We start from the raw sequence: 12,840 nt of genomic DNA, 5'->3' as shown, positions 1-12,840 counted from the left end.
GATGTACTGTTATTATTTGACATAGTTAATATTTGTGGTCCTCAGAGGATGATTGTAGAGCTTGTGCCCTCACTGATTCTGAGGCTTATTTTCCCTAGTTTTTTTCAAACGTTTAATTACGTAACTACAAAGGAAAGGTCAGGTAGTAATGAAGCATAAAAATGTACACAATGCACAGCATGAGAGAAATAGTGGCCCTAGGCTGCTAATAACTGGATCTGAAAAAATCCTTGACTGTGTTCAGGTCATAGTGTATCTGGCATCCTCGTTTATTGCAAAGGATAAAACCCAATCTCTCATTTTTTCCTTTTTCAAATCAAAGTAAGTCAACAACAGTAGCCATTATGGTAACAAGTTGTAATTGCAGGATGATGGCGCCTTTCCAACTGCCTTTGTCATCCTCAATAATTAATCACTTACATTTGTTCAATCACCAATAAATTGGCCACTTTCAAGTTCTGGTTTGTAGGTAAAACTTGATCATTGACTGGAAAAAATCCAATAATTTGTTTCAGTCATGATCAATTGTCTTGTTGATGTATTATCTCAAAATGTAGTGATTTTTAACTGTTTGACTTAACATTATAGATTACATTTTAATAGGTATTTCACCAATTGTGGTGTGACATATAAGAAAACAAAGACAAATCTTAAATAAATGTTAGAAAACAAAATGATCATGGATAAAATCCTATCACCATGATGGAAAACAAAGTCCATTTGTTTATATACGGGAGGAATTTTGGCACAACTTCTTTCCGTTTCATGCTACCTTCTATTTTCACTCTGTTAGAATTTATAGCAATGTTGACTTTTTACTCCAACAAATTTGACAGGTTTTTGTAGTTAGTTGAAATCAAAATCTCACATGATCTCAAATGAAGTCAAAATACTATATTTTGATAGGCCGCGTAGGGTAGAGTTCCAATCATTTCAGGCCATGTTGTCATATTTCAAATATTCCACCATATTCTTGCAATGAACCTTTAGAGCCTTAAATTTTAAATGTCGTGTGTGATATAGATAGACAGAGATTTTTTTTTTTGGACAGCTTGAATTAAAACCACTTACTTCAAATTAGTTAAAAATTAAAATAATCAGGTTCACACGTGTTGATATTAATCATGCATTGTCAGAGGGGCCATTTTAATACTTGGAGCATAACGATAGTCTTCACCTTTTTTTAAAATACAAGATTTTTACAGGAGTATATTTGTACTTTGATGTAACTTGGTACTTCCCCCCCATAGCAAATACAAATACATATTCAATTGCATGATTCCCTTATTTTTCTGCTGCTATCCAGCAATGCCCCCTAGTGAGCAAAAAATCAGATTCAATGTGTGTCACTTGGAGCACTAGAAAAAGACATCTCACACATGCAGATTTAACATTTTTCAATTTGAAGTTTAATGTTAATTCCATGCTGTGTTTCAGTAAGAATACAGATGGTACTTGTGGCTCCGGTGAGAATTTCCAGTAGTACAAATCAGATTCACGTTACACATAACGAACAGAAGGAAGAGAGGAGACATTGAAACATGAAAGATTCAGGGGGTAAAGATATAGCAGGCCTGTATTTCCCAAACTTTTTTTTTTAATATATATATATATATATATATATATATATAGTGCCAATGCAAAACTGCATTACATTACAATCAAGAGTGTTAAGCATTCCCTTCCCTCCCACACACACCCACCCACCCAAATGTATAAACATTTTGCCTGCTAAAAGCCATTACCTAACTATCTGCGATTTGCAAAAGCACTACAGCCTTGCAGCACAATACTTGGTCCAAGAGTGGACAAAGACAGAGGTCAGAGCGATGTTTGGAGAAGGGAGACATTCTTGTCATTAAAAAATAGTTGCTGATGTGATGAGGAAGCAAGTTTAGTAACCACAACATAAAGAGGGCACTTTGTTCTAAAAGCTTTAACACATCCCTTTTACACCTTTTATCATTGCTGTTTCCCTTCAATTTGAGAACTGAAATGTTGCCAAATTGAATGACAGAATCAGGGATAATGTATTGTTCATAAACACACATACACACAAAAAAAGTTGAACAGCAAAGTATTATCTTTAAATAAACTTGTGTATGCATGTAACAAATACAGGCAAGCAAAGTTGGCAACCGATGATAAAGCAAAGTAAGAGCTATAAAAGAGGACATGAACCTTAAGGGGTACAGGCTTGCAAAAGGTGTTCTTAAAGGAAAGGTAAAACCCCTGGGAGAGGAAATGAAGGCGTGAGTGGACCTTTAGGGAAGTGGGAGACGTGCATATGAGAAGAAAAAGTGAGACCGATGGGCAGAAATAGGAAAAGATAGAGAGAGTGTGGGCTGCAGTATAAACCCCAGCTAAAAACTGGCTGGGGACAGGAGCTAGTGCTGGGAGGAGAGAAATTTAGGAGGAGGAGAGGTTTTCATGGGTTGTTCAGTCTCACTGGGCCTCTTCCTCCGCATCTTGCAGTGCTTCTTTGTTCTGTTCTTCACCTGAGATAAAGACAAAAATGAGGAATAATTAAGGAGGCTGTAGTTCTCTTTAAATGCTCAATAAGACATATTCCATGGCAGCTTATTGATGAACAGATCAGCCAGGAAAAGCTTCCACAAGGTTAACACAGGGTGTGTTATTAAACAGCTGAACAGCATTAGAGTGAATGATTAAACTATCATATTACTTCCACAACTGACTCACACCTTATTTCTTCAGCAACACCAAGTTGTATTTAAATCAGCTGTGCAGAGTGTATTTTTCCTCTAATTTGACCGTTGTGGTTTCTTCTTGTGCTTCAACCCATTTCATTGTGTGTGCTGAAGGGGTTCAAAGTTCATATGTTTTGTGAGGGTTTTCATATTCAGTTTCATGTTGTCAGGACAAACAAGAATGCATTTGTGTAGGTTCAGAACAATGACAGTGAATAACATTTTAGTGTAAACTACTGAGTTGGTGATGATGGCCAAGTAAACCAAGACTGGACAGCAAAACATTTTAAAACAAATAAACAAAAAACAAACAAACTGTGCAGACAGAGTTAGCATTTAAAATGATACCATGTTAATATTATCATCTCAACATCTGGATATGCAACTTGTTTTGTGGCCTGATGCTTAGTTAGTAATGCAATGCAAAGACAGACAGTGAAAGAAGATTGCGGTGTCTTTATGACATTCCGGCCTGTGAGAGTGAATTCCGTGTCTTTTGGACAAGCTGTGGACAGATTTACTAGGGAGTAAAATGCCTTGTGAACTCCTACAATTTGTTGCTCAGGTTACCATAGAGACAGCACAGCCATCCGTGTAATGAAGAATTAAGAGGCACAAATAACAAAGGCTCAACAATCTATCATGATTAAACTAGAAACTGCAACAGTGCTCATTAGCACCACAGCTAACTGGGATGTGAGAAAGCCACAGGAGACCGAGCAGCAGCCTTAACTCTTACTGCCGTTTGTCTTTTGCATCCCAGGTTTCCAAATTCTACCTCATCCAGATACGATCGACTGTGAAGCTCACAAGGCTGCGTTCAGTGACACTGACATGCACAGTAACGAGCAGGGTATCCGCAAGTGGATTCTGTTTCATTTAACGGTCAATTATACCAATCCAATCTTTTTTACCCCCATAACAGTGGAAAAGCTAACTTCTTAACTTATTTTATTTTTATAGAGAACCAAGACTTTAAATGAAAATAATATAGTGTACAGCTCAGTTTTAATATTGTCAGTTTAGATTCTGTGTCCACAGGTGGACAGGAGGTCAGTTAGAGCCATGGACCAGAGCAGGGGCAAGTTTAAGATGCTGTTTTTAGCTTTGAAAACAAAATGCTTACTCAAAACTTTAAGGTTATCTTATCTATAGTTTTCTTGACAGATTTGTCATTTATACTTAGAAATAAGACTATTTTAATCTCAGTAATAACATGTTTGAATTTATTTCTCTATACACAACTTCTACTCTGTTAAATTAGACAACCAGCCATTGTCTAATAGAGTTCCTAAACCTTTGTACAGATGACTCAGCTGGTCAGAGCATGCTGACCCAAGTGCTCCAGTAGTTGCTCATGGAACACTGTCTATGGTGGTACATTTCTTTCCTACATCAAGAGAGTGAGTTAAACATGGTACAACTACTGACGGCCCTGGAGAATACATCAAATTACCTTGGTTGAACCTGGCAAACATATTAAACTAACTGTGGTTCAAACGCAAAAGCTAATTTTAAGTGCTTTAGTAAATACTCCTATCTTCTCTCTTTATCTTGAACTGATGCTTACTGACAGATTACCGATTAATTAAAGCTAACGCAGCAGCAGCTAGCCAGGATGCCAAGTCAGAACTTCAGCTTTCTATGGAACATTATTTGGGAATCAGCTGTCTGGGTAAGAAGTAAACATACGCTGCGATGATTTGAAGTATTTCCGACTTGCGGACACTCTGGAGACACTAAAACACACAGCTCTAGAGTTTCCCATAAACAAAAAAAAAAAAAAAAAAAAAAAAAAAGTGGAAAATGTGATTTAACAAGTACAGCTCCATAATGCTATAGAGGCCGGACATTGTGCTGTGAAGAAGTTAGGGATTTATATTAGAGTAACGACAGCGTGATAGTTTTAGGTAGGAAAAAAAGACCAAGACAGGAAGAAGGACTTACAAAATACCCTTCTATAATGGAGGAACAGTGTAGGAAGAGGGGAGTCCTTAAGAATCTATAGAAGAATAAGGAAGATATGAAAAGTTACAAACAGTGAGTGAGCTTGAGAGAGAAAAGATGGAGATGTGCTTCTGATTTCGGAGGAACCACTGCACTGAAAGGTTAGAGAAAAGGTTAGGTTTTATTATTTTCTAGATGATTTTTGAACGTAGCCAAGCTTTTAATATAGACATTTGCTGAGACCCTGTCAGCAAACTTGAAGACATTTCTTTATAGAAATGCATTTCCAAAGATTTGGTGAAGAATCAGGGGAATGAATGAATGAATGAATGAATAAATAAATAAATAAATTAATAAATCAGCTAGGCTGCTCAAGCACCTATAATATCCAGAAAAGAAAGGAATGGCTCTCTCACCGTCTCCCTGCACATCTGAGGTCCATAATGTCAAGTTGTCCCGTAGCAACTGCATAATAAGTGTTGAATCCTTATAGCTTTCCTCACTCAGCGTATCCAGTTCTGCAATGGCATTGTCAAATGCTTCCTTTGCCAACCTATCAGCAGAGAAGTTGGAAATCATCACTTTCACACACGAGAAAACAGATGGGTATGCAGTTTACACTGCAGTGTCAGATCAACTTACACAACTATCTCGACTGTCTATACTATAGGGAATTTCACCACGTAGAGTGTTTGATTCTGGTAACATCTGCAGTAGTGCAGTCAGTAGGGTTATGTGTCAGTTCCCTGTAAGAACTGGATCCAAGATGTCAGGTTTCTGCAACAATGTCTGACAGCTGGGACACACACTCTGCATTTTCTCTCCATGTAGGATAAGAATCATGGCAGAATGACATAAAAACAGGAATTTCTCTTATACACTGGAAAGTGCACGTTATGCCCTTTTGGGGGCTGAACGTCAAAAGAAGAGTTTCTGTCCAGCTTGTAAATCTAATATAGTATATATTTAAATTTAGAAAATATAAAACCTATTTACAAATATATTTTGGTAGCTTGCTTTCTAGAAGTTTGCGTGCTGAATGAGGGTGTACAGTGGTTATACTCTAAGTTTTTTTTAATATTAAACACTAGTTCCATTCCGAACATATATTCAAGAAGCCAGCTCCCAAGCAATACTAGACGTAAACATTACACCTACCTGCAAGCACGGTCTGGTGAGTTGAGGATTTCATAATAGAAAACTGAAAAATTAAGGGCCAGTCCAAGACGAATGGGGTGCGTTGGAGGGAGTTCGATCATGGCAATGTCGCTAGCAGCTTTGTATGCTACTAAACTATTCTCTGCTGCCTCCTTCCTGTCATTGCCAGTGGCAAACTCTGCCAGGTACCTGTGGTAGTCTCCCTTCCTGAGCAGAGGGAACAACATGGATTACATTTCCATATGACAGGAAGAATCCACAGTTACATCTGACAAATTAACAACCCAGTTGTACTGAATTGAATATTGTGCACTGTACAGTGTGTGACAAATACACAAAGAGTTACACCCTTGCATTAAAACACAATTTACAGTGAACAGGGCTTTAAACATATTACCGATCAGTGGTGGACAGTTTTGTTAACTGGTGTGAGCACAATCATCTCCAGCTCAACATCAGCAAAACAAAGGAACTGGTGGTGGACTTCAGGAAGTCCGGGACTCCTGTCAATCCTCTCTCTATACGGGGAGAGGGGGTGGAGATGGTTTTAGAGTACAAATACCTGGGTGTCCACCTGGACAATAACCTGGACTGGTCAGTTAATGTAGCATCAATCTACAAGGGAAAACAGAGCAGGCTGTATTTTCTAAGGAGACTAAGGTCCTTCAACATCTGCAGCACCCTGCTGCAGATGTTTTATGAGTCTATAGTGGTAGTAGTAGCCATCTCCATCTTCTTTACTGTGGTTTGCTGGGGCAGCAATATAAAAAGGTGGCAGACTGTAAATGACTGGGCTGGTTCTGTTCTAGGGAAAGAGCTGGACCCTCTACATGTTGTGAATAAGAGGAGATTGTTGTCCAAACTCCTCTTAATCCTGGACAATCTCTCCCAGACACTCCACATCGTTCTGGCTGCACAGAAGAGCATTTTCAGCCAGAAACTGATCACAGTCCTCCACAGAAGAGCATTTTCAGCCAGAAACTGATCACAGTCCTCCACAGGAGATCCTTTCTCCCAGTGGCCATTTATCTACCTCATTTATTTAATTTTGTGTTAAGTTGTATTACAGTAGTTTGTATTTGTTTGTCTATGTGGTTACTTGGTTTGGTTGAGGTGCTTTTACTACTTTTCGCCTGGAGAGCAGCTGCAACAAGGCAACGCAATTTCCCTATGGGATGTTCTTTGTATCTTGAATGTCTCACTGGATTTTTAGTGACTTTAATAAACTTCTCATCACATTATTATTAAAATAATGACTGATATTTGAGACAAGTGAATAAAATAACTTGGAGGTTAGTACATGTGCAGTTTCTACTACTTCTACATCTTACAGTAAACCAACTGTAAACCATTATCCTGCGCTACCCAAATGCAGACTGAAAATCATGTGATCAAAGTGACTGTTAGACAGCCAATTTACATTTAGTGCATGAGAGGTACTGTTTTACATGCAAGTATGATGTATTTTGTAGATTTAATCTGTGTGGTAGAGATGGATTGTCCATCAGGTTTTTTTAGAAGGCTTGGAACAGCAAGAAGTGCATCACATTTCCTCTATAGACCTCAGCATCATAGAACCTTTGATGAAACTATTAAATGGGAAAAAAGTACTGGGCTGCTCTAGACAGGACGAGACACTGAAAGTTCTTCTGATAAATCATTAAATGATTGACTTTTAGTAAAATAGTTCTGTAAATGTACACATAAAACATGACCAACAAAAAAATAAATGCAGGTTCAGTCAAGTAACTGTGTTTTTAGTTAATGTTGAGCAGCCAGGTTGTATTTAACAACAAACTTTTATTACTTTGTTACGCTGCATTGCAAATCTAAAAGGAAGTAGTTCAAATAGACACAAAAGTATAACAATTACCAGAAAAACTGGATTGGAACGATGAGAGATTAGATTTTTACGGTTTGCTTTAAAGTGCGTGGACAACTTTAGAGGAACAGAGGTGTGAAAATGAAATGATAACCTTTTTCATTTAATAAAAGGGGAAACCAACTGCGTTGTATATCCCAAAGAATAATCTAGAAAATTATATTGATGTGTATGGTATGGTGTGAAACGTGATGTTATTGACTGAACTGGGGGAAAAATAATTCTATTATCCAGTCAAATCACATTGTTTGTAACTTTATAAACATGTAAATAATTAGAATAAATCCATTCTATCTAAGAGAAACACACACGTTTAAATACGTACATTTTGTAATAGAAAACCTTTGACTCTCCTGTGGTTGCAGCTAAGATGAGGTGCTTGTCCAGTACATCCAGAATGTCATTGCAGATTGATTTCAGTTCTTTTTCAACCTGCAGAAATAAACACATGCAAACATTACTGTTGGCAGTCACAGAAAATACTAGAGTTTCTGAATTTAAACAGTCTCTCCAGGAATTAGCAATGGTGCAATTGCAACAATTAATTTCCCTGTGAATGACAATGCTTTGGTCTAAAATCTGACTAATTGCACATCAGCAGTGTTAAATGAGGTAGAGATATACAGTGCAGCTATGGGGCAGTCCCCATTAAAGCATTTGTCACTGAAAAGCCAACTGGGTCTCGTGTGCTTTAGGTTTAGGGTCAGTCGGCACCATCTGATATTTTTATCATCAGTATATGTTAACGTGACCTAAATTAAACTGTACTAGGTTTAGATTTTGCTTTTACACAGTGAAAGTTGTGGGCAACTGTATTAGCAGCAGTAACGGAAAACCTTTTTTTTTTTTTTTTTTTTTAAATCTTTCTAGATCTATCTGGATCCGGATCTAGATGTAAGGGGATCTAGATCTAGATCTAGCTAGAGCCGATCTAGATTCCGGGTGTAGATCCATCGGGTCTAATCTCGGTCTAAATCTCATTTACACCGATCAGGGTTACCATTATGACCACCTGTGCAGTTTATTGCAATCCAGTACAGCGGCTCTGCCATGAATTCAACTTTAACATGGTTATAATTTCTCAGAAACTAGAATTAATGGCAGAGCCGCAGTAATGTGGTGCATTAAACTGCACAGGTGGTCATAATAGTAACCCTGACCTGTGTATATTTTATCAATGTTCATCTACTATTTGATGCAAAGTTCGGTGTTAGTAAAAAGTATGTTTTGGTTTCTAACAGTGTCTGACCGTTTTCCTGTATTCTCGAATCATCTTTAGTTTGTCTTCGCCGCCTTTGTTTTCTTCCTTCTGTTCAAGGCTGCTGATTATTCTCCAGGATGCTCTTCTAGCACCAATCACATTCTTATATGCTACTGACAGCAGGTTCCTTTCCTCCACCGTCAGCTCCACATCCATACTAGCCACTTTCTTCATGGACTCCACCATTTCTGTAAGACAAAGTAACAAATTACAGTCGGTAATGGGTTTCGTAACCATTATGGGGCGTAGTGGCTGAGTTGGTAGAGTGGCCACCCACAGACTACAGGGTCGGAGGTTTGCGGCAGGCTCTCCTCGACCACATGTCGCAGTGTCCCTGGGTGAGACACTGAACCCCAAACTGCTCCTCCCTAAATCTGTCGTTCCCAAGCCCGTAAAATTGTAAAGGGTTAACAATAATCTGCTTTGGTGACCCCAAACTTTTGGGACAAGCCCAAAGACAAGAATAAAAATAAACAAAAACATTTTCTAATCATTAGAGCAAAACTGATACTTGGACAAGAACTTTGTTGTTTGTTTTTAGCATATGACAGAACCGGAGTAACATGGATACAGCTTCATTAATGAGATTTTACTGATGAATTGTTACGTTTTTAATGCTTTAACTAAAACAACTTGAGTGGAGGAAGAAATTTAAAAATAAAAAAATAAATAAATAAATAAATAAAATAAATAAATTAATAGTAGTCATAATAATAATAAAAAAGTACCAGCATTATTCAACACTATTTAGCAGCAAGTGGGAAAATATGATTTTGTAATTTTAGTGTAAATTTAACAGTGTCTCTCCTATTACAATTATTAATGATGTGGGGCTAAGGGTATAGGCTAATTTTCTTAATAGAAAATATTCTTTTTTTTTTTAATCTATTAATATTTTAAACCATTGCGCAGAGCCAAGAAAGGTCTGTGTCACCCTGGGTATCCCCTGGGAAACTGCCAAAGGATAAACTCTTAATGCAGAGATTCACCACCTATGTTGTAGTGCTGGCACTGAGCAAGGACAATGAAGCAGAGGGCTGAGCAGGATCAAATATGATTTTATTAAACTGCAACATTTTCACGGTTATTCATTTTTTTTCCCCTTCCCTTTTGGCTTATCCCGCAAGTTCGGGGTCGCCACAGCAGATCATTTGTTTGCATGTCGATTTAGCGCAGTTTTTATGACGAAACCCTCTTGGGACTGGGGATGGTCTGTTAGCGGTTCCTTGTCTTGCCCAGGGACACTGTAGATGGGTCACATCTCCCACCCCAAACATGCTAGCCTGGAGGCAAATACCATTGTGCCATTCAAATGACTTAACTTCAAATAAACGGCCCAACTGCAGTGTTCTTTGAAACACTCTGGCTTAATTCAATACACAATGGTTAGAATCCAGGAAGAGTGCTAAGAAGCTTTGATCACTGTATCCTCCTGACTGGCCTGCACATTAAGAAACTCAGTGACCTCTGTTATTCTTACATTTTTGTCAGCATTACAAGCTCTTCAGAGCTACTGAATAGATCACATTTTATCAAATTTACTCCCTCGGATGCATAAGTGGAATGCAATGTTGTAAGTAGTAGCAGAAAATAATAGATAGTGCTATTGCAGTACAGTAAACTATTCACCTTATACAACAGGACACCTAATTAACCCCTTGGTCTTCTTGATTTGTGTAGTATAACATACATACTGCTTGTTGACTTCTAGTTCCAGCACGACGTTACTATGGGTAAAATGACGACTAAAACACAACCTTCAAAAGAGCCTGTTCTTCAGCAGCTACTTGTGTGGCTTCATTTCTTCTTGATTTAGGGTCAGCATGTTTCTGTTCCTTGCTTACTCACCCCAACTCCAGAAAAAGAAATGTCCCTAGACTCATATCCACTTTTTGTTCATGTGGTTAATAATCCATAAAACTATTTACAAAATATAACTTCAGAAATGAAAAACAGCCCTTCAAAATAAATGCATTGTTCAAACAAATTGAGCTGTAGGAACTGGAATTTTGGGATGAACACCACATTGTCATACTTTTTCTAAACAGCCTGTTCAGTCAATATTAATGCAGAGAGGCTATAAAGCAAATGGACAGTAGTCACTGTGCGATCAGAATATCTTCCGAATGGGGTATTCTCAAAAGTAAAGTCCAATAACACTAACCGTTAGCTTACCGGCGTTTAGTTTGGGAATTAATAGTCCATTAATTGTAGTTGATCGACAGAAAATTCTAGTTATTAATCAACTCAGTATATGGCTATGGCTAACTCAAACTGTTTTTTACCTGCCAATTAGACCTAAAACTGGGTCTGGTAACCTAAAACTTTGCTGAAGTTGCAACTCAGTGCTGAATGCTTTAATTATAAATCAGTATGCTCAAGATGAAATTTTGGTGGAGATGTTCGTTCTGCCACCCATCACATGGCAACAATGATCACTGCCCCGCCTATCACCACCGGTGCTGCACCTATCAATCAATTATCCACGCAGTCGAGCGGCGATCTGACATCAAAGCCGCAGTAATGTCCAGTTACCACAAACGCAAGGCAAACTTTGTCACTTTTTATAGTCCGAAACGTGCTCATTTTTACTTCATTCGCCTCGTAAGGGATAACGGAGACGTTAGGAGGTGATGGAATGCAATGTTATACACAGCAAACACGATGAACTTTTCCATTAGCGTCAGCCACGGTGCCAAACTGGCTGGGGTCCCCTTTCCAAAACACAAGGTGTGGGCGGTACGTTACCATTAACCATGACACTCATCAAATAAATTATCGCCGCTTTCTGCCCCAGAAATGACCCTGGCTTTGTCACCAGATAGCACCGATTCACATGCGTGTAACTCGTGGTAAGATGGGGTGTGGACGTTTTCTGTGTCGTTACCGGTGTTTTCTGAATGGAGTTCGGCGTGACGCGTGTCGGCTCTGAAGGCAGCATAGCCAGCTAGTTAGCACTGTAGTTAGCTATCGCCCTAACGCCAGCGCTGCTGTGGGACTAGCTTAGCTCACCTCGCAACATGAATGTTAGGTAGACGCCAGAAAACCCAATAACGGAATTATATTACATTAAGCAGACAGCATGAGTGTGCTGTGGTTAATATAAGCGTATAAGAACTCAATCGGCTGGAGAAATCTCCGCCATTTTGTCTCTTCCAAAGCAACAAATCCATGTGAACAGCTTTACCTGCCTCTCCGAGCCCCCTACGCAGAGAGACGGAGGGGCCAGGAATTCTGCGCTGACCGTTACCTACACATCGACTTACCGTCATATCTCTCCGCTTGTTCGGCGAGTTTTGCCTGGTATACTAAGTTCTCTCTATCTGCCATGATGCTCGAGTATTGTAGCAGTTCACGGCGTCTCGGCGGAAAGGGAATATTATCGGCTGTTCGGCGATTCCTGGTGGTGGATCAGCAGCAGCACCGTCACTCCACTGAACCGAAGACCCACCGGTGATACTGGTGTAAAGATGGCGTCGCCGCTCCATCCGGGAAACCCACGCATCAGTCTTGATCAGCTCCCAGGCAAAGCCCTAAAATAAGCCTCCGACCAAACTCAACTGAAACACGTCCAAATGCAGTGTCAGCTGGCTTCTTAACAATCCCCTCAGCAATTCTGCTCTTCTATTTTCTAGCGTGGCATAGGTTTTAAAACACAAATAAGAATTGTACGTTTTTAAAAAATGCAAGTAATCATTCTCTTTGTATTCTTACCAAGTTATATCAATACTGCAATTTAGTTAGATACTGACGTTTCTTCTTACAATTTAATTAATTAAAAAATATTTGCAGAGTTTAAGTATTTTCTAATATCATACAATTTTGTAACCTAAGTGCAAGTGCTGTTTCCATATTAAAATACAACTTACAAGAAGCTTGAC

At 38.8% G+C, this 12,840-nt stretch overlaps 1 protein-coding gene across 2 annotated transcripts; it reads right to left on the bottom strand.

The window, feature by feature from the left end:
• Nucleotides 1-1,616: 1,616 nt before the first annotated feature.
• Nucleotides 1,617-12,471, bottom strand: LOC137107791 (14-3-3 protein epsilon). Of its 2 annotated transcripts, XM_067491783.1 has the most exons (7): nucleotides 12,226-12,471; nucleotides 8,948-9,147; nucleotides 8,024-8,130; nucleotides 5,817-6,023; nucleotides 5,075-5,211; nucleotides 4,659-4,713; nucleotides 1,617-2,498 (listed from the first exon to the last, which is right to left on the bottom strand). In XM_067491783.1, exons 1-6 carry the CDS (start codon nucleotides 12,287-12,289, stop codon nucleotides 4,706-4,708), a joined length of 723 nt encoding a protein of 240 aa, XP_067347884.1. In that variant the 5' UTR covers nucleotides 12,290-12,471; the 3' UTR covers nucleotides 1,617-2,498; nucleotides 4,659-4,705. The 2 variants fall into 2 exon arrangements, with proteins under 2 accessions (XP_067347884.1, XP_067347883.1); XM_067491782.1 differs by lacking the exon at nucleotides 4,659-4,713 and having other exon boundaries at nucleotides 12,226-12,467.
• Between the last annotated feature and the right edge of the window lie 369 nt (nucleotides 12,472-12,840).

The sequence above is a fragment of the Channa argus genome, chromosome 22, assembly GCF_033026475.1.
Source record: "Channa argus isolate prfri chromosome 22, Channa argus male v1.0, whole genome shotgun sequence".
Classification (NCBI taxonomy): Eukaryota; Metazoa; Chordata; class Actinopteri; order Anabantiformes; family Channidae; genus Channa; species Channa argus.
Note: the sequence above shows the minus strand (reverse complement) of the source record. Positions and strands in the feature narration are given on the sequence as shown.